General features: G+C 40.4%; 3 protein-coding genes across 4 annotated transcripts; 2 read left to right on the top strand and 1 right to left on the bottom strand.

Moving 5' to 3' along the window:
- Positions 1–8,155: 8,155 nt before the first annotated feature.
- Positions 8,156–11,080, top strand: LOC310925070 (mRNA decay activator protein ZFP36L1; the record flags this gene model as incomplete). Its single annotated transcript, XM_083886938.1, has 2 exons — positions 8,156–8,228; positions 9,845–11,080. The coding sequence occupies exons 1-2, from the start codon at positions 8,172–8,174 to the stop codon at positions 11,078–11,080; spliced, it is 1,293 nt and encodes a 430-aa protein (XP_083743064.1). The 5' UTR covers positions 8,156–8,171.
- A 5,884-nt stretch (positions 11,081–16,964) lies between these two features.
- On the bottom strand, positions 16,965–19,803 carry trappc6bl (trafficking protein particle complex subunit 6B, like). Its single transcript, XM_083886797.1, has 7 exons — positions 19,743–19,803; positions 19,337–19,434; positions 19,174–19,241; positions 18,873–18,990; positions 18,587–18,670; positions 18,194–18,287; positions 16,965–18,029 (listed from the first exon to the last, which is right to left on the bottom strand). The coding sequence occupies exons 2-7, from the start codon at positions 19,430–19,432 to the stop codon at positions 17,998–18,000; spliced, it is 492 nt and encodes a 163-aa protein (XP_083742923.1). The 5' UTR covers positions 19,433–19,434; positions 19,743–19,803; the 3' UTR covers positions 16,965–17,997.
- A 296-nt stretch (positions 19,804–20,099) lies between these two features.
- Positions 20,100–22,694, top strand: bloc1s3 (biogenesis of lysosomal organelles complex-1, subunit 3). 2 transcript variants are annotated; one of them, XM_083886063.1, is made up of 5 exons: positions 20,100–20,190; positions 20,317–20,429; positions 20,530–20,722; positions 21,178–21,278; positions 22,000–22,694. In XM_083886063.1, exons 2-5 carry the CDS (start codon positions 20,319–20,321, stop codon positions 22,183–22,185), a joined length of 591 nt encoding a protein of 196 aa, XP_083742189.1. In that variant the 5' UTR covers positions 20,100–20,190; positions 20,317–20,318; the 3' UTR covers positions 22,186–22,694. The 2 variants fall into 2 exon arrangements, with proteins under 2 accessions (XP_083742189.1, XP_083742190.1); XM_083886064.1 differs by lacking the exon at positions 20,100–20,190 and having other exon boundaries at positions 20,299–20,429.
- The last annotated feature ends 2,409 nt before the right edge of the window (positions 22,695–25,103 follow it).

The following is a 25,103-nucleotide window of genomic DNA, read 5'->3' as shown; positions in this document are numbered from 1 at the left end:
TTTGGGTTATATAAACCCATAAATACTACACAGTGTCCCTTTAATGTATCGATTAACCATTAGAACACAGAGCATTTCGGCTGCTTTTTGTCATTACTATCTACAGTATATACAGAAAATCTGATGGGAAAAAATATATTTTCACCAACTATATAAGTTGAGCAAAAAGTATTGTAAAAAAGTAAAAATGTTAAAACTCGATTGTTCTTTTGGTGATGAGCAGTGTTGTTTTTGCGCCAAATATACCTTTTGGAATTATGTCCAAAGTTCAACCTTGGTTTCATAAGACCATAGCACATTTTCCCACATGCGTTTGGGAGATTTCAGATGTCTTTTTTGCAAAATTAAGCTGGGCTTTGATGTTTTTCTTTGTAAGTTAAGGCTTCCGTCTTGCCACCCTACCCCATAGCCCAGACATATGAAGAAGACGGGAGATTGCTGTCACATGTACTACACAGCCCATTCAGTGTTGCTGTCAGCCTCTTGGCAGCCTCCCTGAGTAGTTTTCGTTTCGTCTTATCATCAGTTTTGGACAGACCTGTTCCTGTAATTGTCACTGTTGTGCAATATGATGATGATGGTCTTCTCTGTGTTCCATGGTATTTTTAATTCCTTGGAAATTCTTTTGTAGCATTCACCTGACTGATATCTTTGAATAATGAGATTTTCACCAACTATATAAACACAGCTGAGCAAAAAGTATTTAAAATGTTTAAAATCGGATTGAATTTGTGAAATGCAAAAAATATGTCACAGTTCAAAGCTCACTTTTATGTACAAAAACAAAAGAGAAAGTCCATTTTGTGACTTCTGCACAATCATTGCTACTTTGTATCACTACTAAAAACGTGATATAAAATTAATCTTAACTGACTTTTTAAAAGCCTGAATATGTGACTTATAAACACACACCCACAGGATGTCCATATAAGGACACGTACTACATACAGTAGGTACATCATCCAAGGAACTGTTTCTTTATTTCTTTACCTGTGGGTACAATGTATGTATGTACACACATACACATGATCTATAATGACCATTATGCTGATCTGTCTGTCACAGTTCAACTAAAATCATCTTGTTATCCACATATACAGTCGACATGCTGTAAAATTAATCATTTATATTTTAAGGTGGGTTTTTAGGGCCAAATAGAAAGGAAATCATACAAAAAAGGGAGGATATTTCTGCTGTTTATTATAATGTATATATTAAAATGTATATATACACTTTTATTTCCCTTAATGGAAGCGATTTTAGGCCTCCAGTGTCCCTCCTCGTCACACTGATAAAACATCCCCCTGTGTTGAAAGAAAGATTTGACTGTTTGTTTTGTTTTGGGTTCATTAGATGTTTCCAGGAAAAAAGTCTCGACACACAAAGCAGTGATTGGCTCGCTCCAGGGATGAGTGTTGTTGTGCACATTGCTCTGTCTGTCCCTGTGAGTCCCTGTGTTCACCGACAGCTCTGCCTGCTCCTTTGTTCCCTCCGTGTGTGACTCAAACGACACACGTATCGCATGTGTATCGTAGTTTGCACACAGATGTGAAAGACGTACACATGCAGTATTCTGCTCAAGGTAACTGATGCAGATGGTAGTGAAGGCCACCAGCGCTGTCACTGGAATGGTGCAACAGCTCCTCTCACTGGTGGATCAGAGAAGCACATAATAATAATGTGACATTAGCATGGTGTTTTCCATTTTTATGTGCATCTCTCTCATGATGAAATAAAATTCAGTCTTCTATCTTTTCACATGTACATCATAATTCAAAATATATGGTATTGGTTTAATATTTAAAGCGGACATATTATGCAAAATCAACTTTTTAATCATTTAAATCCTTATATTTGTGACTCTGGAGGTCCTATCAGTCGGCAAAGTGTGAAAAAAGATGACTCACTCATGTTTTTGTGGTCCTCCTCAGTCTAAGTACAGGAGATGAAACATTAGACACAAATTGTTGTCTCGCGGAGCTTCGCTTTGTCCGTAAAATACGCAAGAGTTCTAGCGAGGGCAACTGTATCCGAAAATCGGAAGTCCGTGAAAAGTTCTATTCTTGGCTGCACAGTGCAGCACAGAGTTCTACACAAACATAAAGCCTCAGAGGATTTATCTGTCCAGTGGATACATGTTATATATGACGGAAATGTGCCTGCTTGAGCCTGCAAATGATCACTTTTCCAAATGCTAACTGCTGTTAGCTCTCAGTAGGCTCTGTAGCTGATGTCATTCCCAGTCCCTTAAGTTTCATTTGACTTATTTTTATTTTATTTTTTTAAGGTAGACCTAAAGAGATACTACTAAACAGAGCGTTCTGAACAGGGTGATTGAACTGCTGTGGTGCCTTATCCTTATGGTATTTTGACCAAAGCATGTCACAGACATGTTCATTAGGACACCAGGGAACTAGGTTGTAGGAGAAATAGGTTATAATATGACCCCTTTAACAGCCTGTTACAAGGACACTGATTAAAACCCAATAAAACTGCATACTTTTTGTTTTACTTATTAGCATATATAGTACATAAAGCTCTTTCCTTCCTTCCTTGCATCTCTGCTTCTGTCAGCAAAGATTAATCTACAAATATGACACAATATGTGTTTGTGTGTGTCATCAGAGCATGAAAAGAAGCCCAAATGACACCATGGACCCTTTGGGCACACTTTTCTTGATCTAATGAGCTACCTGTGCAGAGAGGATGACATAGTGGCCATGGTGTTGTGCAGGTATAACCCAGCAGTGGGCAGTAGAATGCAGTAAATAAGCACACGAAGGGCTTTCTCCTGTCATTCATTCATTCTCCTCCACATGAGGGTCGGGGCTACTGTTGCCAATCCCAGCTGACATGGGTTTGAAAGGTCAACTGTCCATCTACTGCGATCATACATGGATGGAAATATTTACTTGCTTTTCTGTCTCTGTGTTGCTCCCAAACAACTCGATCTTACCACACATTCTCACCACGAGACCCACAACCACGGGTATTTTACTGAGTATGAGTGGCAATAAATTCACTCAAGCCAAAGACTAGCTCTTTGTGTCTTGAGCAATAATTACTGTATATTGCATCTCCCTTTTCCACCATCTGACTCTACTGTTGAGCAACAGGTCCTTAAACAGAAATGAGGATCTTTCTGAAAATCTTGCCACAAAGTTTGAAGTACAATAACGTCTAAAAGATCAAGGCAACGCTGATGTATTTGTACTGTATAGTAAAAAGACTTGTCGACTCAGTGTGTCCCCACGTGTCCGCACAAACACGGCCGATTCTGGTTTTGCCAAATGTCTTCAAGGGACTGGAGCCTTGACTCTCCCTATCACTCTCACACACCCTCTCGCTCTCTCCGTCCCGGGTTGTTGTCTCCCTCTTCATGCTGCCCCGTCCTCAGACATTTGTCACTGTTGTCTTGTTTTTCAACCTCCGCCGCCCCCTTTCTAATTGAATCCACAGGAGTGAATTCCAGTGGGCAAAAGGAGGGGAGAAGGAGGGGGGAAGTCAGAGGCCAAAGGTTGGGTTACGACCTTTGCTTGGTGAGTAGAACCCCACAGTGCAGTGTGTGTGTGTGTGTGTGTGTGTAACACAGAAACAGAACAAGAGAGTCTCTTATTATGTATTTATGCATAAATGATATTTCCATACCAGCCACATAAATTTATATTAGGTAGCAGTCATGCCTTAGTCATGTAATCTATAAATACTGTCAAATATACATATATAAAATACATAATGCATAAAATAATAAACATTAGATTTGCATCTACATACCTCTACTGCATAATTTGCCGATCTTTTTTAGTCTTTTGTCCTTTCACTCTTGCTAAGCAGAGGACCAGTGCAGAAGATTTAGTGACATCTAATGGTGAGACTGCAGACTGCAACAGAGGACTCCCGCTCACTCCTACTTTGCCCAAGCGCATCAGGGAACTATGGTGGCCCTCAGATAACAGAAAAATGCCCTTGTTGGTTTGCATAGAAATCTTCCAAATGCAAACATGATGCTCTGTCTAGTTTGTTCTTTTTTGAGCAGCTGCTGAAACAAAGCATTCAAAACGGTGGCCCTCATAAAGCATTACATACTTAAGCCTTAACCACATGGAAACATGGAACTTTCCCCATACAATCCTTTTATTTTTGTTCTGTATAATACAACATTGTTTTATATAAAGCATACATTACAATGCATACAGTCACAGAAACATAGCCCAAGTCAGTGCAACTCGAGACAGAAAGTCAAAGTTGTCATAAAGCGTATAAACCAACACGAAGCAGGTTAAGACAACGATGACAAAGGTAGCGACAGGAAGAGCAAGAGAAAGTGGTGTTTTGGTTTTGTGCAGGAAATACCTTCCTTGTTCACAGAGTCGTGTAAAACATCGAGAAAAATGGTCTGATAATAATTAACTGTTAGGAAAACTCTCGCTCTTCCAGATTCCTAAACTCTCTCTGTGAATCTCAAAGACCATTTGTAGAAGCCATGCGCACAAATGCACACACAGACACACACTGAGGCGAATGGGGCTGGGGGGGGGGTACATTGTGAAAGAAGGAAGGTGCTGAAGAGAAGGGGTTGGGGGGGGGGGGCAAGGGGGAGGGAAAGAGGAGCAGATGTTCATCAGGTCTACAAACCTCCTCCTCCTCCTCCTCCTTTTCCCCTCACTTCATTATTTCACTGGTAATAGTAGCCTCTTATCTGAAGAAGCCTGTGTGGGGCTGTGAAGGAATGACTTCACTTAATCATGAGAGTTTCAATGGGTTGTGTGTGTGTGTTGGGGGGGGGGTTATCTTGTATGGGTATCTTTGAGAGGACCAAAACACTTTTATATTTCAGGAAGTGACGATTGCTACATGGGTTAGGATTATTAAGGTTAGGGGATATATGAAGATATATGCATTTATTATACATACAGTCTATACTGCACATCTGAAAAAGGACTGAAAAACCTTTACATCAAAGGAAGCAAAGACATTATTTGGCTGGTCCTCATGTTTTATCACAACTTAAAAATGTTGTTTATCAGATTATTGGCTTTCATGTCTTGGTGTTTGTGTGTTTGTCTGTGTGTGGACAACTTGTGGAGTGAAACTCTGGCACTGAGTGACAAGAGAGCGACAGCGCCGCGTTACCTCCGTAAACCTCTCGTGATATCAAGCACATCAGCATATAACTTGATGAATCATCCCACTGCCCTGGAGATTATGTTACAAAGCGAAGGAATGCATCCCCATGACCCATCTTTATGTATATGTGGGTGACGGATCATCACGGAGCCAGACGTACCAACATCTCTACCCTGTGCCTGCTCCACCTCCAATCCTTCAACGACTTTCTCTCTTTCTCTTCACTCTCTTATTTCCTCCGGTTTTTTTTCTAAATAGCCCCCAATCCAGCCCCCTCATCCCTCTCCTCACCTCCATCTCTCTCCTCCTAACAAGCTCCTTTACGTATCTCACCCATTCACTGTGTGTGTGTGTGTGTATGGGAGTCACAGAGGGCGGGCCTTTAGTTTGTTAGTTGGTTCTGCAGCTCATTGAGCTCATTGTACTCCACAGGCTCTCTAGCCCAGCTGGACTCAACAAGAAGCCAGAACTCCCTTTCAAATCTTCTCCTCCCTTCTTCCTTCTCCCCTCCCCCTTCCCTTCAGAAACCCCCCCCCCCCTCTAACTCCTCCAATTCCACCACCCATCCATGCTCTCCCAGTAATCCCCAACTCACCCACCAGAGATTTGTTTGTTGAACTGAACTTAACTAAATAGGTTTTCTTTATATATATATATATATACATAAACATATAAATAACGTTTGTTTACCAAACCAAATTAACAGAACGGCCCTTCCCACCTCAAGGCACTCATGCTGTTGACATCTTGCTAATTGCTTGTTGTTCACGGTGGTGGTCTTGATCTCGGGGCAAACAGAAAAGCAAGCAAACACATCGCTAAGTCCGTCAGCTAATTAGAGCTGGATTGCAAATTTTGGTTCGCACCAAAAGGGTAGAGATAGATAGATAGATAGATAGATAGATAGATAGATAGATAGATAGATAGATAGATAGATAGATAGATAGATAGATAGATAGATAGATAGATAGATAGATAGATAGATAGATAGATAGATAGATAGATAGATAGATAGATAGATAGATAGATAGATAGATAGATAGAAATCCTTGCGCCAAAGTGACGCAATGACTCGCGCGTCGTGATTCATAGATGAGTGTAAATGACACGTGTCCTTGTAGGAAGTGATGGACATCAGGACACCACAGGCATGTGCGGGAGGACACTGATTCAACTACAAATCACACGAGTCAAAGGATGGCTGACTCAGACAGGCCTCAGGCTGTAGAATAGAGTGTACCTATACCATTACATCATCACAAAATAGGACGGGGGGGATGTGAGACACCGCATCACACACACACACACGCACACAAGCATGTACACACACTTAATGGTGACCACTTGGCTGGACCAAAACAAAGCTTTTTGGCAGGCTTTGTTCTCAGCTGACCTCATCTCTTTGTGAAGGGGCCTCTCAGCTACAGTACGAGCTGGTTCCAAGACTTATGTTCAGAGTGCAGCGATTCAAATACATAAGTATGTTTCACCATCAACGGAAGGGGTCTTTTAAAAAAAGATAAAAAGTGCAAATTTCTCCACTGTTTTTGTGGATCCCTCACTGGCATCACTGTACTGTACAGTTGTTTCGCTCCCTGAAGCATGAAGTGACAAACTCACTCCTGGCACAACTGTGTGGGTGTGTATTATCCTGAAGGCTTATCCTTGTCAATGTCTCATCAGTGGTGGTCGAAGAGCGGGATCTTTATTGTCACTGTCAATTTGAGCTATTTCTCTGTTCTTGGGTTTAGGGTTACATGCTTGGCTGTGCATATCTGTGGTTTTCGAGGGTGAATTAAAAGGTTTGAATAAAGGGCCGTAGCTTTGGTCCTTGCAAAGACAGAGTCACAGACCTGTGTTTGTGTGTGTTTTAGAGGGAGTGAGACCATCAAATATTCCCTCTGCTCTGCTCAGTGGTGGAATTTTTCACACATCTCCCTTCACCTTTGAAATCAAAGTCTTCGCTCCTCCTTGTCTGCCTCATAGGGCTCGACTGTCTCCGTCTTAATGCCTTTCTTCACATACAGTATGTTCTGTGTTTGCCTCTTTATTCATGTAGTTGCCTTTTTTTTCCCCTCTTTGAGGGTGTTTGTCTGCACAATTCCTGTTTTTGTCCGCTTTCTTTAATTCCAGAGGAAGGAAAAATACAAATATATTAAGAAATATAAAAATGGATTTAAAAAAGAAGGAATTTCATGAAATGTTTGTTTTGTATTTTTTTAATAAATTCATTTTATCAGACAAAACGATTTTGGATAACAAGGCCCTTCACTCCTCAGCAACAGCAACACTGACTGAGGCCATCAGGATATGTAATGCACAGGGTAATAATATCATTAAAGGGCCCATATTATGCAAAATTAACTTTTTAATCATTTTAATATGTATATTTGGGACTCTGGGGGACATATCAGTCCCAAAAATGTGAAAAACCAAGACTCAGTCATGTTTTAGTGGTCCCCCTTAGTGTAAGTATAGGAGATAAAACACACAATTAATAATTAATTAATTAAATAATTAATTAATTAATATTTCATGTTGTGTTGTCTTCAATCAATCACAATATCATCTTCTGCACAAAACTACCTGCAAATAGGTCAACTATAGATGTTAGTTTATTGCCAACAAAGTTGTGTTGTGTATTTACAAGGAAGTATGCTTCAGCTTCCATTACTTTGTGTTCTTGCACATAAATTAGCATACAAACAAGGGCAACAAACCTGAACAAACAAGTTACTTTAATGTTTACTTTAATCTATAACTTTTATTACGATGGAAACATAAATAAACAACAGGGATTACTCTCCTAACTTTCTGTGTGATTGAATGGAGGAGTATTGGCTTTCAGGCAGCTCCAGGGGCCTGGGTCTGGTGGGAGTGGCTAACGCCAGGTTTTAAATCCACACGTGGTCGGAGTGTCGGACTTGTTTGGCACCGCAGACACTGCTGGAAACTTCTGGTCAACTCATGCCAGCGAGCTGCTGCTGCTGCTGCTGCCCACGTCGTTTACTGCCGGGGCAGACGGGACTGATAACTCAGCAAAAATGCCATCTCACCCCAAACTCAGCCAGTTTGCTGACCTGGAAGAGATGATGTGCAAGGTAAGCGACCGGCGCCATGAGAGAAGCGGAGCGTAGAGTACAGAGCAAAAAAGTTGGCTAAGTCACTGAACGGTGGGGGGTTAGCTTAGCTTAGCTGCTAACTTTACACCGTTGGGTGTTTTTTTTAGCTACTCGTCTGTTTTAAAAACATTTTAACTTTTTTTTTTTTTTTCGTATGTGAGTTAAAGTTGAAGTAAGGTTAGTTTGAACATGAAAGCTAACTTGTCACAAAGTGTGAGCTTCGTTTGAAGCTAGTGTTTAAATGAATTGCAGCATGGTCTCATTGAACTTTTAGCTTGTTTTTAGTCTTAGTTGTATCTGGTAGGTTAACCACCTCGTGTGGCTGCCAGGCATTGCACAAACAGTTGTTAACGGCGGAAAACGTCAACTCTTTTAAAATCGTAACTCCACGAACACCTCAACGGTTTATGTAGCATGAAACAAGTTGTCAGGCTGCCTTACGTTTAACTTTATTACTGTTTCAGCCACTGACTGCATTATTATTATTATTATTATCGTCATTATTATTATTATTATTATTATAATAATGTAATGTTTGCTGAAGATGTCAAGTTATATCCGGTGGGTGAGCTTGCTGGATATTGTGGTGTGTGTTGAACAGCTACAACTACGTCGACGCTCAAATTGGAGTATAATTTGTTGCATCAGTCGCTATTTTTAGTTAATCTGAGCAAGTACTACTCTAATATTAGTACAAGGCTGAAATGAACCATCGGTACTTTTACTATTGTGTTCCTGTCCATGTCTGAAAATAGCCAAGTTAAACTGTCAAAGTCGTTTATTGGTCTGTTACAGTACATTTAGCTACAAGTGTAATATAGCTATGTTTTCACTTTACTGTGAACCTGCACGATTTCACAAAATGTCACCCTGTAATGTGTTTCTTAGACTATTCAGGATGCCTGAGACAAATAAATATTTAAGTTACTTAACCAGACATCGCAATGTCAGAATTACCAGGAATATATTAAAGCTGTAAAATCATTTCTAGATTGTTATACATATGAAATTTGGCTAAGGTGTATACTTCATGCTTTGCGTAACCTGTAAAAAATCCCATAAGACTATTCTAAGGTGCAATGTGTAAACATTAAGCACTATGGATCGGTGAAGATGCATCTTGCAGCTGTATATCCCTCACCATATCCCTCCCTCCCAAGTGTGGAGAACTTGTGTAGCCTTCAGTGTGCATCAAAACTCAAATGTTTAGAATGTCTGTTTTGGGCTATTGTAAAAACATGTTGGTCTAAAGTGGTCTTCTCCATAGAGCTGGTATGGCTCCTGATTTATACATAATAGACTCATTCTGGGGTAAAGAAAAGCAAAAATACTTAAGTTGGGTAATGTAAAGTAAATTATTTATTGTTTTGTGCTAATTTTACATACTAGACAAAAAGATGCAAAATATAATCCTGTTAAATAATAGAAAAGTGCATTAATTTGTTGGATATGTTGCCTTGTAAACAAATCATTAAATGCTTGCAGTTCTTGACAAAGGGTGTGGCTCTGAGATTTTGAAAATGAATCCTTAATAGTAATTTTGCAAAAGTTATGCAACTAACATTGTGTTGTTGGTTTGTCTTGTGTTACCACAGCAGTTGCTTAGTCTCGACCTGAGGGAGCCCAACAGACCGCTGCCATCCCTGGGTCTGGCAATGAGAACACCAGGATACATCAGCCAGCAGCTGCATAAGACATATTCCCTCTCGTCGCTCTCCTGCCTCTCCACTGATTCCTCAGAAAGTGTATTTCTGGCCTCCAACCAATGGGGGCAGCAGCCGGAAAGCCCAATGCCCTCCCAGCTTGCTGGTTCTTCTAACTGGGGGAAGTCGGGCTTCTTTGCTCAGCGTTCTGTCAGCATGGTGGAGACGAGCAGCAGCACAGCAACAAGTCTAGGCTGGCCTGGGACTGACATGAAGCTCTCCCAAAGTGACATCAGCCCCACTGCACTGAACACTAGCTCGTCTTCATCCACCACATCTCTCTCCTCTACACGCTATAAGACTGAACTGTGTCGCTCTTTCACAGAGAATGGGTTGTGCAAGTATGGTGGCAAGTGTCAGTTTGCCCATGGGGCAGAAGAGCTGCGAGATCTTAACAGACACCCAAAATACAAAACTGAGCTGTGCCGTACCTTTCACACCGTCGGTTTCTGCCCCTATGGCATCCGATGCCATTTTGTCCACAACAACGAGGAAGAAGAGAAGCAGGCATTCTCGCGTTCCTCCTCATCTTCCTCTTCTTCCTCATCAAGCATTCCCCAGCAGCCTCTTTGCTCCTCCCTCCCACGCAGACCTCCTCTTGTCAGACAGAGCTTCAGCTTTGCAGGGTTTCCCTCTGCTCCTCAGCAAGCCCTACAACATGCCTTCACTCATTCTCCACCTGCTACCGCCTCCTTTGCACCTGCTCCTACAGCTTCTCCTCCTCCCTGTGCTGATATTACCGACTTCCTGTCTAATGCCTTCCTGGAGATGGACTCTGCCTTCAAGGCCTCCCCTGCCGACAAGTATCAGCCACTGGGAGGTCAGGCCATGTCCGCAGATCCCAGGTCTCCGTTCTTGCCTTCTCCAGACTCTGGCTGCTCTCCATGTGGGCTCTCTCCGACCAGCTCCCCTTCCCTGAGACAGAGCCCCAGTGCCTCTTCGCAGCCTCTTGGTACCCGATCCCTGTCCTACACTTCTCTGTCAGACCAGGACCAAGATGGGAGCAGCTCTGCCAGCTCACTCAGCGGCTCTGAGACCTGTGGTGGCATTAACGACAGCAATGGCAGACGTCTGGCAGTGTTCAGTCAGCTCTCTGTCCCTGAGGACACTGCTGGGGTCTTCCTTTAGACTGCAGTGTGCTGGAATCACAAACACACATACATTTCATGCACACACAAACACACACACACACACACACCATATTCTGAGATGACACGTTAGTGCTCAAGCACAAACGCTCGTACATTTGACACATACATGTACATTCCCCTCTCACATGCAGACACCTCAGTTTTTTTGCACCTGCGTGTCATCAGAGGAAACAAAGACTTAAGCGAATGACTGCCAGACATTGGCCTATTGTATTTCGATGGCTGAAATGCCGTCGTCGAGTGTAAGGGAAGTGATATTGATGCTGAAACAAAGAAGTCTGTTGCCACGTGAACAGACCTATCAAAATTGAGGTTAAGTAGTGCTTTGATGCTTTATCAAAATAGTATCTTGAGATTGACAGATTTAGTGTATGGTATTATTACCACGGCCCTGGATGCCATCACTTGTTTTAGATCGACCATATTTATATTTACATCTCATCAGCGAAGAATGCGATCAAGCCAAAGACGTTTGTTTGTAGCTCACAGTCTTTGACGGGGGTGAGACCAACAGCACGGCCTGTGTTCAGCAGCAATCATTTTTCTAAACTGATGAGATGCATTCTCAGAACTGTATACAGTCTGGGATGTGTTTAGATCACGAGCCTTAAACCTTTAAAGCTTTTTAAAAGTGCCGGCCGTGCTGTCAATCGGGTCGTGTTGTCGTCGAATCACAATTTGCTGAGCTGTTGGGTGAGATGTAAGAAGGCTTTTACATTTATTTTCTTCTGTCGCGTAAGCTAGTGTGAGTTCTGGTCTATGTGTTGTTCCTATCACGACACGTCGGTCTCTGGTGCCACCAGTAAAATGCCATATTGCCAAATTGAACTGGCCCCACGAGTCGGAGTGGGGGGGGGAGTGGGGACTATTTGAGTCGGTAACAAAATGGGTTTTGGTAATATGTTTTCAAATCCCATGTTCATGACATCATTTGCCTGTATGACTTGCTAACTGGATAAACAGGACATGGGGGGGATTTATGGAAAATTTACACTGGGAGTTAAAAAAAAAAAAAAACAACCTTAATGATATGGCATCACATAATTTTCTATCGTTTTCTACTATCCTTTTCAGTGAGCATATTTTATGGTTTTCAAGGTACTTGGCTCAGAAGCAAAGTTTAATATAATCATATGCCTAAGTCCTGTTTTTACTTCTCAAATTCCTTATACATATTTGTTATGCCTAATAATATATATTTTACATTCTCTTGAACTCAAACATTTCCTGTAGCGTTTTTTTTTTTCCCTCCCGTGTCCACAGGCAGCACTAGTATTCCATTTTTGACAAATAGTCATGTTTTGTGACCGCCATCTTCCACCTTTTTTGGTGTATCTCAGTGTTAATTATGCCTGTTATGTCTGTGTACTGTTACATGAAGCACAGTCCTGTTGCCTTTTACTGTGCTAAACCCAGCATGTGGTACAGTTATGGTAGATGTTGTTAGTGTTTTAGAAACATTACTCTGCAGTTTTGTGTGTTTTGACATAGGTTTTGTAGAAGAGAAGCAACTGCGCTGTTACTGGTCTATTTAAAATTGCCTTTTCATCAACATGTTTGAGGCCTGTTCAGTGTTAAAGGTGATAATCTTTAGTAAATTAATTTCTTTAATTTATTTTTAACGTATTTATAGTACTTTTGATTTGTTATTGCTCGTGTCAAGTTTAATATATTTTGGTCTCTTTTTCTACTGGAAATAAAGTTTAGTGTTTGTTTTTTTTTTAAATTGACTGTTTGTCTTTACTTTTTTTTTCTACTGACGCATCAGTGCAGAAGTTACAGATCTTAATATGTTTGCCTTCCTCAACGAATGTGCTGCTCTAGTGTTTTTGCAACAGTGTTAACATGATTTTGACTATTAAATGTGAGCTGCAGGAAGGAAATGAGCAGGAAACCAGCAAACTGTCATTTACAGGTTTAATTCAAGATCACACTGTTGTTGTGTGCTGTTGAAATTAACCATGTGTCAAGGGAGTGATGTGCCCTTGACGCCAACACTGAAACTGGGTGTAAACATTAATTCCGTTACCGCCACAAACCTTCAAACCTCAAAAGGAAATTGTCTTTGTTATGAAGTCGATCACAAAGCTACAGAATTTCTTTTATTAAACAAAAATACATCAGCCAGCTGGAGGGGAAAATATCTGTATTCACTGGCGTGAGTATTTGTAAGCCAGAAATCCCTTTCAGCCGCAATATATATTGTGTAAAACAATAACACAACAAGCCGACTTCTGCAAGATTGTGCTTCCCAAATAAATGCTGATTGTTTCATAAATTGGGCATAATCTAACCAGGTTTTTGAAACTCTAAATACTTCCAATTTCTGTACATTTGATCAATAAAAGTAGGGTACAACAGTGAATGCAAACCATGAGGAACGCTGCCCAATATTGTGAGATTTTGCAGATTTAAAAATAAGACTTTAAACAGTTCAGGGGCACGCTCCTGATTTGCAAATCAAAATCTAGTTTGTCAAGTCGTGCTTGTCCCACCCACTGTGCTGTAGAGTAGCTGGACACTGGTGTGCGTGTGTGTGTGTGTGTGTGTGTGTGTGTGTAGTCTCTCTACTAAGATTTCATGTGGAGATAAGAAGTCTTTTGTATGAGGTTTAATCTTACCAATCCTGGGCTCCTATCCATTTCCCTTCTCCTTTGCAGCCTCTCTCCTCTGCTTCAGTTACAACCAATCACCTCTCACTCAGTAAAACTATTCTGAATAATAATAAATGTGGTTTCATCCACTTTTAAACTCGAAACACTAACAAACACATATGCACAAAAGCCCCAAGTATTATTCTGTCACTCTTAACATGAGATGGGCCGTGGCTGAAGTGATTAGTGGATGTGAAAGGGTTAATGTGTGTGTGTGGTGTATTGTGTCTGATAGACATTCTCTCACATTCTCGCCCTGTGGGACATAAGAAAGGCAGGCAGATGGCTGTATTCAGGTCCACTGCGGGTCAACATATGGCCCCAAGAGACAAAGTTTGTGTTGGTGTGTGTGTGTGTGTGTGAGAGAGACGGAGGATCTTGTTCTTAACTATGCATGAGTGGAGGAAGTTGAATATGTAGGTGAGAAAAGAGAGAGAGTGAGAGCAAAAAGGTAATAGATAGAGAAAAGCTTTGAAAATGAAGCTGTGAAACAAAGAGATGAGAGAGATGGTGACAGTTTAAGAAGCTGAAAGTGGATGTTATCCTTCAGTGTCCGGTTTGTAATTGCAACAGTGTGTGTTTATACAGATGATGCTGAGTTAAAAATAAGACTTGGTTTTCAAGCTGTTTGCATTATTATTTGTGTGATTACCAGTGAAATATAGAAATAAGTGCCCTCTTTAAAGGCACCCACTTAGTTCATGTGTACATTGGGGCAGCTTTAGATCTATAAGAATATGAAAGTTAGAAATGGTCAGAATTGGCTGAATGTCAGGGACGTCTCAGCTTTCATAAGTTCGCAAAATTGTTTTAGTAGGGATAGCAGAATGTTAAACAGGAAATTGTCCTTTAATTTGATATTCAGTGAAACACAGAGGTGGAGAGTAACTCACGTTACTGTAATTGAGTAGGTTTTTTGTGTACTTTTAAAATTTGTAATAATACTTTTACTTACTGAGTCAAAAAAAAAGTAAAAAATGTTAACCTGAATTCTAAAAAAATTATTACAAAAAATTCACAGAATTTTTGGCAGTGAGAAAGTTAAAGGTGCCATATGTAAGAATGTGGCCAAAAACAGTTACTACATTCAAATTCAAAATACAGAGGTCTTTTAGGTTTCATTTTCTGACGTAACTGGCAACCCGTGGTTGCTCGGGCAGCTGAGATTCTACCGACTGCAATGCTTGGTAGACGGCGGTAGGTGGCACCACATGCCAAAACATGATTTCAAAACATAAACATGATTTGCAGTCTGCAAAATATTTTTTTTGAATGCAAATATTTTGTCTGTACTGTTGTTGTTGGTGAGTTCAGTTTGTTATATGAACATTATTCCTGAGTCTCTGTGACATATTAGGAGGATTTTATGGCCAGTTGCTTTAGATTTATTACATAATGCACCTTTAAAGCATTTGTGACCTTTGACCCATTTTAACTGATACATTATGTGTTCACATATTTTATTTTGTCAACATACTTAGCTAGTATAATTATTATAATAATTCCAATGCGACACATATTATGCTTGTTCTATTTAAACATGTGGACAGCATGTGTACATTACTGCATTTGTCATTGTGATTTAACATATTCACCAACTTTTTAAACTTAAACCAACAAACGGACGTGAACTGAGCCGCTTTAGGAGCGAAACGGAACCCAAACGCCTCTGTGATTTTCTCACACTACAAAGGAGCCTGTGCACAGTGTTGCCGAATTGTAACAAGTCATCAGTTTGAGTGAATGAATGCTGGTTATACTTGTTCACCCCGACACATCCTTTCTTTCTCCTGGCCCCTCCTCCTCCTCCTCCTCCTCCTCCTCCTCCTCCGCTCCCCTTCCTCCCTTCATTCACGTTGCTCTTTGTGAATGTCTCGGGTGATATTGTGATGCAGCGTAGAACTGGAGGAAGGGGAGCCATGCTGTGTGGAGCAGCACAAAACAGCTGTTGCTGAGGGAGGCCTCCTCACCGTAATCTTTTATGGTTTCACTGTCCCAAACCCTCGCATTCTCTCGCTTCATATTGTCTGAGAGACGTTCACAGATCCAGGAGACCTCTCACCCACTTCTATCCCCACAATAACAACTTTATATTGAACTTATTTCCTGCCTTGTATCAGCCCCCACCTCTAATAAATTCCTCTCTACCTTCCATTCCCCTCCAGACCCATGTAGAGGTGCTTCTTTTTCTCATCTAATTTTCCTCTTACCCATTCTCCCAATCTCCTCCTCCACCAACTTTCTACAATTCCACCCCCTCCAGCTTTCCCTTTAATCCCTCACTCTGATTTTTTCCCCCTCTCCTTTACAGAAAGGATTTGGGCTAAGTGTTTAATGGATTGCAACAAATGGGCAAAAGAGTGCACTGTCAGGTACTGTGGATGTATTCAGACACCAAACTTAATTTTCTAGACTGTTTTTTTCCCCCTTTCTTTCTTTCACAGCATTCGCACGGTTGCACAGAAGTTCCAAAAACAACTAAACTGAACATAATCACTGACCATACACTGTGCAGATGAGCTGGCGTAGAGTGGCGCTCTACTTATAACCAGGGAACCTGTTTAACTTTTCTTCAACCCTTAAGCTCATTCAAGGACTCTTGTATTAAGAGCCTCTCTACTGAAGTAAGAGCACAACCCACTTCAAGTGCTAACCCTAAATTTAAGAAAACAGAGGAGGTTAGAGGAATTATTGAAAGTTAAAAAGCAGAAGCTAAGGTATCCAGACTTACAGCTCCTATTACCCAATGTCCAAAACCCCTAGATCAGATGCTTTATATTATGTAATCAATGGCAACCCAATTCTGAGACCCTTCCCCTTTGCAAATTAAGCCAGTATAACCATGAATATAACCCTAATGACATCATGGGGGTTAATTTATTTGACTTTAAAAAGTCCCTGCCATCATCTGAGGTCAAAACAGAGCATGGGTTTCTTTAAAATGTAAAAGTTCTACAGTGAAGTTTTAAAGTCTCACTCACATACAGAAGAGCCTCCTAATACCAAATGTATGCTGTCAATTGAAAACATATTATTCTCACAACTTCAGCAGTATTGACAAAAGATTGAACTGTTTATTGATCAAGTCAATAAATTTAAGCGATAACCGTGTATAATTGAGAAGATACAAAATACAAGCAGGAATACATCCGTTATCACAGATTTATTGTGTTACCCACAAAATAACATATAGAGACACAGGGTGTTTCGTTTCTTTTGATGGCAGAGCTCAGCATGGTTTCACTTCCACTTTTGAGTTCTCCTTTCCTTTATCTCTCACAGCAGACAAGGAGACGCAACTTGGAAAAATGGTGACAGTGTGGTGTGTCCCTCTAGTGGCACAAAGAGGTAACTAGAGTGTTATGCTGTTTTAGGACAACTCCAGTAAAAAAAAACAAAAACATAACTTAGGAACGTCTCGCCTTCATACATTTCACATATCAATGCTGTACACTGGAAGAAAATATACACGTGGCTGGACAAATATTAACATGTAAACCCATTTTTAAAGTCTAAAATTAGTCATTACTATACAGAGGATGAGTGATGTTTACCAAATAGCTGCCATTCCACTTTCATTTATTGAAAAGCTAGCTCTAGAAATACTCATTATCTGAAATAATAAGTTACCTGAAATTGTAAACATACTGTAAATGAAAGACTCAGCTCCTCAAGGCATCTTGCTACTCGTTAGACCAAAGCACCGGGTGCTGAATGATTCATTGTATATGTTGGAGCGTCATGTTTTTCAAAATAACTATGGTCTGGCAGCTGAGATTATACGTTTGTATGTGGGCACATTCATTTCCAATTATTTCTTGCTCAGCACTTTGACTAAACGTTGCAACACGGCACAAATTAAATGACCTTCTGTTTAACAATACGCTCACCTTTACAATATTGTGACAAATAAAGTCCACGAAAGGCCAGGCTTCTCTAGTTTACCTAAAACTAAAAAATAACAACACCGAACATAACCTCCATCAAAATCAAGAGGCAGAAAAAATAAAACAAATATTGTTGTTTTCACAAGTAAAAGTGAATCTCTGGCTAAATCTCTTTATATCAGCAGAGCCTGGCTAGTCCCGTTTGCTGCAGGTGTGGAAACCAGGATGGTGTTTGATTCCCTCTACGGTTGGACTACTCAGTGGGAGGACAGGGTCAAATGTCTTCTCTGTAAGATTAACAGAGCCCCTGCAGGGACCTGTTCATCAGCACCAGGGTCGCAAAGAGGATCAGTTCACAACTTCTGGACCACCACCTGGAACTTACCTGACAAGACGACATGAAGGAGAGAGATAAACTGCATCAAAGATCAAGTATGTTAATACACGCACAAGTTTCATTGCTGCTGTGAGGGGCCAGTGGGCATTTAATGTCCACTCACACTTTGGGATATAAGACAATCATTGTCAAAATGTGCTGGTAGTACTTACAGGATGGCATGACAGAGACTTCAGCTGTCACCACACTGTCCAGACCAATGTTTGACAGAGCTCCTCTCACCATGCCACAAGAAAATGCAAGGTACTGAGAGAAAACACACAAAAATAACCGTCTGCGTGAGGGCTTAATTCTACCTTGATAGAGTAAAGGCATTAGGGCTCTTTTCTAATTTTTCAGTTTCTTAAAAGTGACTATTTTCTGGTTTCTTTGCTCCTCATAAGAACAAAACCTGAATCTGAATCACCAGGTTTGAATAACAACAATTTTAATCATTTTCTGACATTTTATGGACCAGACGATTATTCGATTAATCGAGAAAGTAATCGCCAGATTGATCGATTATGAAAACTATAGTTAGTTGCAGCCCTAGAATGCATACTGACCTTAGGAGCCTGTTCCAGGTACTGTTTCCCACTGGAAAGCTGAGTCAGCAGAGCAAACTTGTTGTCCTGTAAAACATAGGTGCCCTGTGGCAGAAAATAATCATTTAGATAAAAAAAAAAAATACCATACCACTAAAATAAATGTATTGTGCTCTTTTTCCATTAATGACCTCTCCTGAACTGGAGTGCCAGAAATCTCAGTGGACTGTACTGTACTGCACACACAACCAACACTATGGTAAGCCTGAGAAATCACATCCTTTATTTGTCGCCACTTATACTTCACCTGATGGTTTGTCCTAAGGTTGTCAATCTGCCTCCTGAACACCTTTGTCCAGAAGTCTTTACAGATGAACTTCATTATATCCAGCTCATCCTTAAAGCTGGGAGAGTCCCTGGTTAACCTGGGCAGAGGAGACATACAGTTAGGGATGCGACATCAGCAAAGGTGGAGGTTGTACAAATTAAACTACTTTTAAATCATTACTTTATTTTATATATATCTATTTATTTCAGTTTGCTATGTACTAAATGCCTTGTTTTACCCTGTGATTCCTACCCCTACTTGAGTGTTAGTGCTGTTGTACCTCTCAATGAGTCCTTGTCCCACTCTGAAGCCCATGCCTTCAAGGACAGACACACAAACAGCCCTGTCCTGAGGAGAGAGCAGACGAGATCAGAGATTACAGGTCTCTACGGTGTATACAATTCTTTTTTTCTTTGGTTGTTGGCTATATTTACTGTACGTGCCTTGTTGTCCATGTCTCCTTTGCCGGACTGCTGCTCCTTGTAAACATGAGACACGATCTCCATATGGAGAAATTCAAACAGCGCCTCGTCTGCCATCCCTGACGAACACATTTAAACGTGGTTAAACAACCCGAGAAAGACACACACGACTAACAGGTTTATCTAAGTTAACTAGTTAGTCATATTTTAATACACAATGAGAGGACAAAAACAGGATTTAGTGTAAAATAAACAATTGCCACAACTTAGCATTGCGCTACATAGTTAGCATTAGATCGCTATTGTTGTTTGATAACATCGTAGACACAGGTAGACATGATTTTGGCAGAAGAAGAGGAATAACGTATGGGGAAACAATGCAGTTCTGTATGTTTTGAGTCGGGATACACAGTTTAAACTACTATACCTGTCAAATTAGTGTGGTCCACACGAAGTAAATACGAGCTACTTCCTAGGTTGCGCTTCACATCTACACCAGGACGCTCCTATTTGCGATTCACGTCGGCGGGGTTAGCGGCACGTAGCTCGGCTATAAGAGAGACCATTGACGTAGTGGTAGTGTATGTCACAACCTCAAACAAATAAGAATTCACCCAAAAAGTAATACGCCCATTCAATTCACACAAAAATACATACTATTGCAGTATTTGATTTAAAAGCGCCAGTGTCACCGCTGTCGGTGTACGCCGGGGCTCGTAACAAACAAATTCTTCGTCACGTGACCTGACATGTCTTCCAATCACGGTATAATACGTCACGTATCACGTGACGAAAACTAGCAAGACATTTCCTCATTTCTCATGTGATTTGTGTTTGTTTTCGACCCAAGGCGAAGTCTCTCTCTCTTAGTTGAGGTTTGTATTGTATGTCCTCGCACTAGTGATTTAAACAATAATTATACTGTATTAATATTATTATAACATAACGTTATTTAGCTTTGTTTTCAGTGTAACTGACGACGTGTGTGTGTGTGTGTGCAGTCATGGCTAGTAGGTACCAGATCGTAGTGCAGGGTGAGGCATCTGAGACAGACTCTGATGATGAGGTTTACATCACCTCATTGCCTCCTCCACACACTGCCTCAGGTGCCAAGGTACGTACATGTGTGTGTGTGTGTGTGTTTGACAAATTATTAAATCCTGTCTCCACCTGTCCTGTCCTGTCCTGAGACCTGTGATCTTGAATATTGTCAGGTTCCTGGAGAGGCATCTGAAACAGACAGTGAGGAGGATTCGGAGGACGAGCGGGCAGACCGAGTCTCTGTAATGAGTCACGAGAGCGCTCAGATTTTCAGGAGAGACCTGCCTCCTCTTATTGTGGTCAAAGACCATCCTGATATTCAGTCCATTGTGGAAGACAGGCCAAGCCCTACACACAAGCCACACGGTGAGGAAATAATCATCCATCCATCCATCCATCCATCCATCCATCAATGCAAGCTGATTTACGGTGAAAGGCGGGGTACACCCTGCACAGGTCGCCAGTCTATCACAGGGCAAGAGACAAACAACCATCCAGTCTTTCTCACACCGAGGGTCGATTTAGTGTCTGATTTGCATAATCCCCAAATCTGCATGTCTTTGGACTGTGGGAGAACCCAGAGAAATCCCAACATCTCAAAATGTAACAAGTAATGACGTAAACTCCAATTTGCGTAATGGTAGTTGTACTTGTAACTTGGTGTACATTTCAGTTTGTTTTCAGCCAAGTCTGTGTTCAGTGTTGTTTTTATGACATGTTTAAATGACTGAGTCACAAATCTAGCTTCAGTGAATGATCGAGTGAAAAGTCACACTGGGTTTTAATGCTTTCTCTACTCTGCCAATTTCTTACATTTTCAGGCGACACACTTCTACAACTGAAGCTGCAGGAGTCTAACAGCCGACTGTATCACGGCGTCTCACAGACGCTGCGGCAGGTTTATAGCGGTGCCACCAGGGAGGTATGGTCACATCTTTTTTTTTTATGTATATTATATATGATTGAAATACCCTAAAATATAATTGTACAATACATGGATATATACTAAAGTGTGCCTAAAATACAAAAAAAACACATCACATATACGCATTTAAAAAAACACATAACATAACAATACAAATATAGGATAAGAACAAGTGGCCATCTGCATTGGCAGTGGTGTTGAGCTGCAGTGCATGATGGGACTTGATAACAAAAATACCCAAAACCCACAGATGAATAAAACATAGAAAGAGGATGGTTAAAAAAAATAGAGGCTACACAAACACACACATATTGCAGGGCACTGCAGTTATTCTCCACTGTGGTGGAAATTAATTAATAGGTCTGAGCTCATAACCCATTGCTCCACACAAATTTTACATTTATCAATAATGTTACACAGAAGATACTTGATAGATATATATGATATGATTGATATTTAATGACATTTTAAACCTCATGCAGCAATACACGCCAAATAGCAGTAAAGATACAAATACTTACAAAAGGCAATATGTGTAATGTCAAAAGCTTTATGAACACAATGGAATGAAATGACCTGTCGGACAAAGAGGTGCATCTGAATCAGTTGTATTAAAATTGACGTGAACTTACAGATTCCAGGGTCTTGACAGTTGCAACGATCATTAAGGTCCCATTCAATAGTTTTGCGGGGGTTTGTTTTTTTCTTTCTGTGAAAGGTGCGCAGTGCCACAGCGCAGCTGAACACATCGCAGGGCGCCATCATCAACGCTTCTCACAGCATCAGATTAATTCTGGATGACCTGAAGGCTGTTTCTGAGAAGATTGACATTATCACAAGCTGTCAAATACTGCCTGAAATTAACATCGGTAATCCAACGACTAATACGGCTCCTGTTTCTTGATGAGAGATGTCCCTTTTATTTATTTAAATAAAGATATTTACCGGGATTACCATTAACACCATGTTGGTTTTACATCAATGTGTTTTATGTCTACGTACTACAGTATATAATATATGTATCTAGTCAAAGTCAAATTCAACTTTATTGTCATTTCACCACATGTAGAGGACATTCATTGAATTGAAATAGCGTTTCCCTCTGCCCCGACTGTAACTTCGTCTTATTCTGTGTCTTCCTGAGGTTGAGGAATGTTTCTGTAAAGAGTTGGGAGTCGAGGAAGAAAGAAAGATGCTCTGTCCTCTTGTGTTTTGCACCCACATTTCACATTGCCATTTCGGGATTGTAATCATTAGTTCAAAAAGTTTCATATCTTTAACTGCCAAGACTGATTTTTTTTTAATTATTATTATTATTATTATTATTATTATTATTATTATTATTATTTGGCATATTGTCTTTGGTGTTTTCTGGTCCTCTGTGAATGATCAGGCATGCTTCTAGTGCAATATTCCCTCTTGTGTGTTGACAATATACAATATAAATAAAACAATAATTTAAATGATAAACTGTCCTGATGGTTTACTGTTGCTTTGAATGAAAGTAAAGGTAAAGACAATTGAAACTATTTTCTTTCATAAATATTAAACACAGAAAATTAGTACATCCCATATGTAATCACTCTAACTCGCATACATTAACCTAAAAAAAGAGACTTGAAGTGGCCCAACTGTTGAATTGTGTAAACTATAAAGAACACTTGTGATTTGAGAGAGTGATACTGATGTATAAGGCCAGTCTTTCCATTTCTATATTGTATTACATAGCAGCCAGTCCTTTTTCTTTCTTTCTTTCTTTCTTTCTTTCTTTCTTTCTTTCTTTCTTTCTTTCTTTCTTTCTTTCTTTCTTTCTTTCTTTCTTTCTTTCTTTCTTTCTTTCTTTCTTTCTTTATGTCAGCTTCACCGTGAATCCACACGTTACCCTCCATGTGGACACGTCAAACAGGCATGTATGTATACACGAGCAGCACGACCAGCAGGTTGAGAACTGTGGCCGCGATACCCACAGCATCGAATATGTGGTCATTGTCCATCTCACACCAGGTCATGTTAGGAGTCACGCTTTCAGGATCCTGCTGTTGAAAAAGAGAAAAGAGCATTGAGCAAGTACAGGACAGTTCATCATCATAGATTCAGTGCAAGACCTTACATTAAGGGTATAGTGTCATGACATGTTTGAGCCACCCGATGGCGCCATTGCTATAAGACGACCACAAAGCACAAAATATTTTTCTTCTTCTGGTATCTACCCTGACAAATCTGCTCTATTCTACTGTTTTCTGTTGCATTTAATATCTGTGTAATTTCCCCTGTAATGTATATAGTTTTATACAATTTTTAGACTAATGCAAATAAGATAATCTCATCTGGAAGGTGATGAGATTACACATGCAATACACACACCCCTCTTTTATAGCTATTGTATAACATACAAGGACAGTCCCATAATTTACAATTTTACTGTGTATGTAGCTTGTGTTGGGCCTAATGTAATAATTAGGATTAATTTATTATAGAGGTTTGGATTAATTTCATTGACACTGTCTAATATAGTGCTACACTCACAGTACAGTAATGACACCACCTTGTAGTTAGTGTTTACCTCCATGATGTTTCTTCTCAGTCCTGTGTTTGAAGCTGGCTCCTTTTCTCAGTCTTCAAACTAACTATGTCACTCCGAGTGTTGTAAAAACTAGTTCACCCGTAGTCACGTCCAGATCCAAAAAACAAACGGCTCCAAATATTAGCTGGGATAATGACTTGACTGAGGCAAGTAAATGGTGTGAATTGCCCTCTCAAGTCCTCTTTAAGTCCTCTTCTCTCCCCGAGCTCTGCAAACCCACAGGTCGGTGATAAACGAGTGTATAATGGGATGCACTTTTGTTTGGCTTTAAAGTCTTAATAGCACAGTGTGTCACACCGGGTCAAGGAGTCGTTCAGCTGTCCAGCCACTGAATCTGTGTCGGGTCATATATAGTTGGTCTGTAGCTCCCTCTGTGTGTGTCCACTGGGTAATGTTACTAAGGGAACATTACCCAGGCCTCAAATACTTTGTGTTGACATCACTACTGCCCTCTTATTTGTGTGTGTGCATGTGTTTGTCCAAAGGTGTGCATAGAGACAGTTTGAAAATCCATATATACTTTGTCCTATAATCACCAGTCCTTGATATGGCGTGGAACTTTGAAAATGTGTAACCTTTGTATCACTATTAATCGTTCGACTTGAACAGTTGCACACCCACATAGTGAAGAGCTGATTCACAGCCATCGACATTCTTAAAACAGATCTCAATGTCTATAATGAACAAGCTCCACAGTGACATCATTATTATAGGTGGAAGCTGAGGGGGCAGAGGCTGTTAGTCAGGGTCAAAGAGAACCTCCCTCAGGCCACTTTAACCTGTGGAATATTTCAAAAAGATTTAAAAGTGTATGAAACAAATGATAAATCCCTGCAGATTATCAATGCATCTGTCAAAGTATCCATGAATTTGTATTTACTTATCCTGTAACAGCTTATCCTCCCTCTTTCTGTCATTCAAATTAACTTAAATGTTGTAAATCAAATAAATGGTTGGAGATGAGCCAGGTCTTTGACCTTCTCCCTTGCCTGGAACTGAGGTAATCAATCATATAGAGATCAGTAAAGATCAGTAAATTGATCAGCAGCTCTCTTGGGGTAAAGATGAGTATAATGAGACCCTGGGGACAAGAGGCATCTTCATTGCAGGGGCCACCTTTTTAAGATAAAGAAGCATTTCTTTCATCCCCAGATACCTTATTATTTTTTTCCTGTGTGTTTATATGTTGTGTGAGCTCCACTGAGTTATTATTAATGAGGGCAAACACTTAAGTACAA

This window comes from Microchirus variegatus (assembly GCF_963457635.1).
Source record: "Microchirus variegatus genome assembly, chromosome: 3".
Taxonomy (NCBI): domain Eukaryota; kingdom Metazoa; phylum Chordata; class Actinopteri; order Pleuronectiformes; family Soleidae; genus Microchirus; species Microchirus variegatus.
Note: the sequence above shows the minus strand (reverse complement) of the source record. Positions and strands in the feature narration are given on the sequence as shown.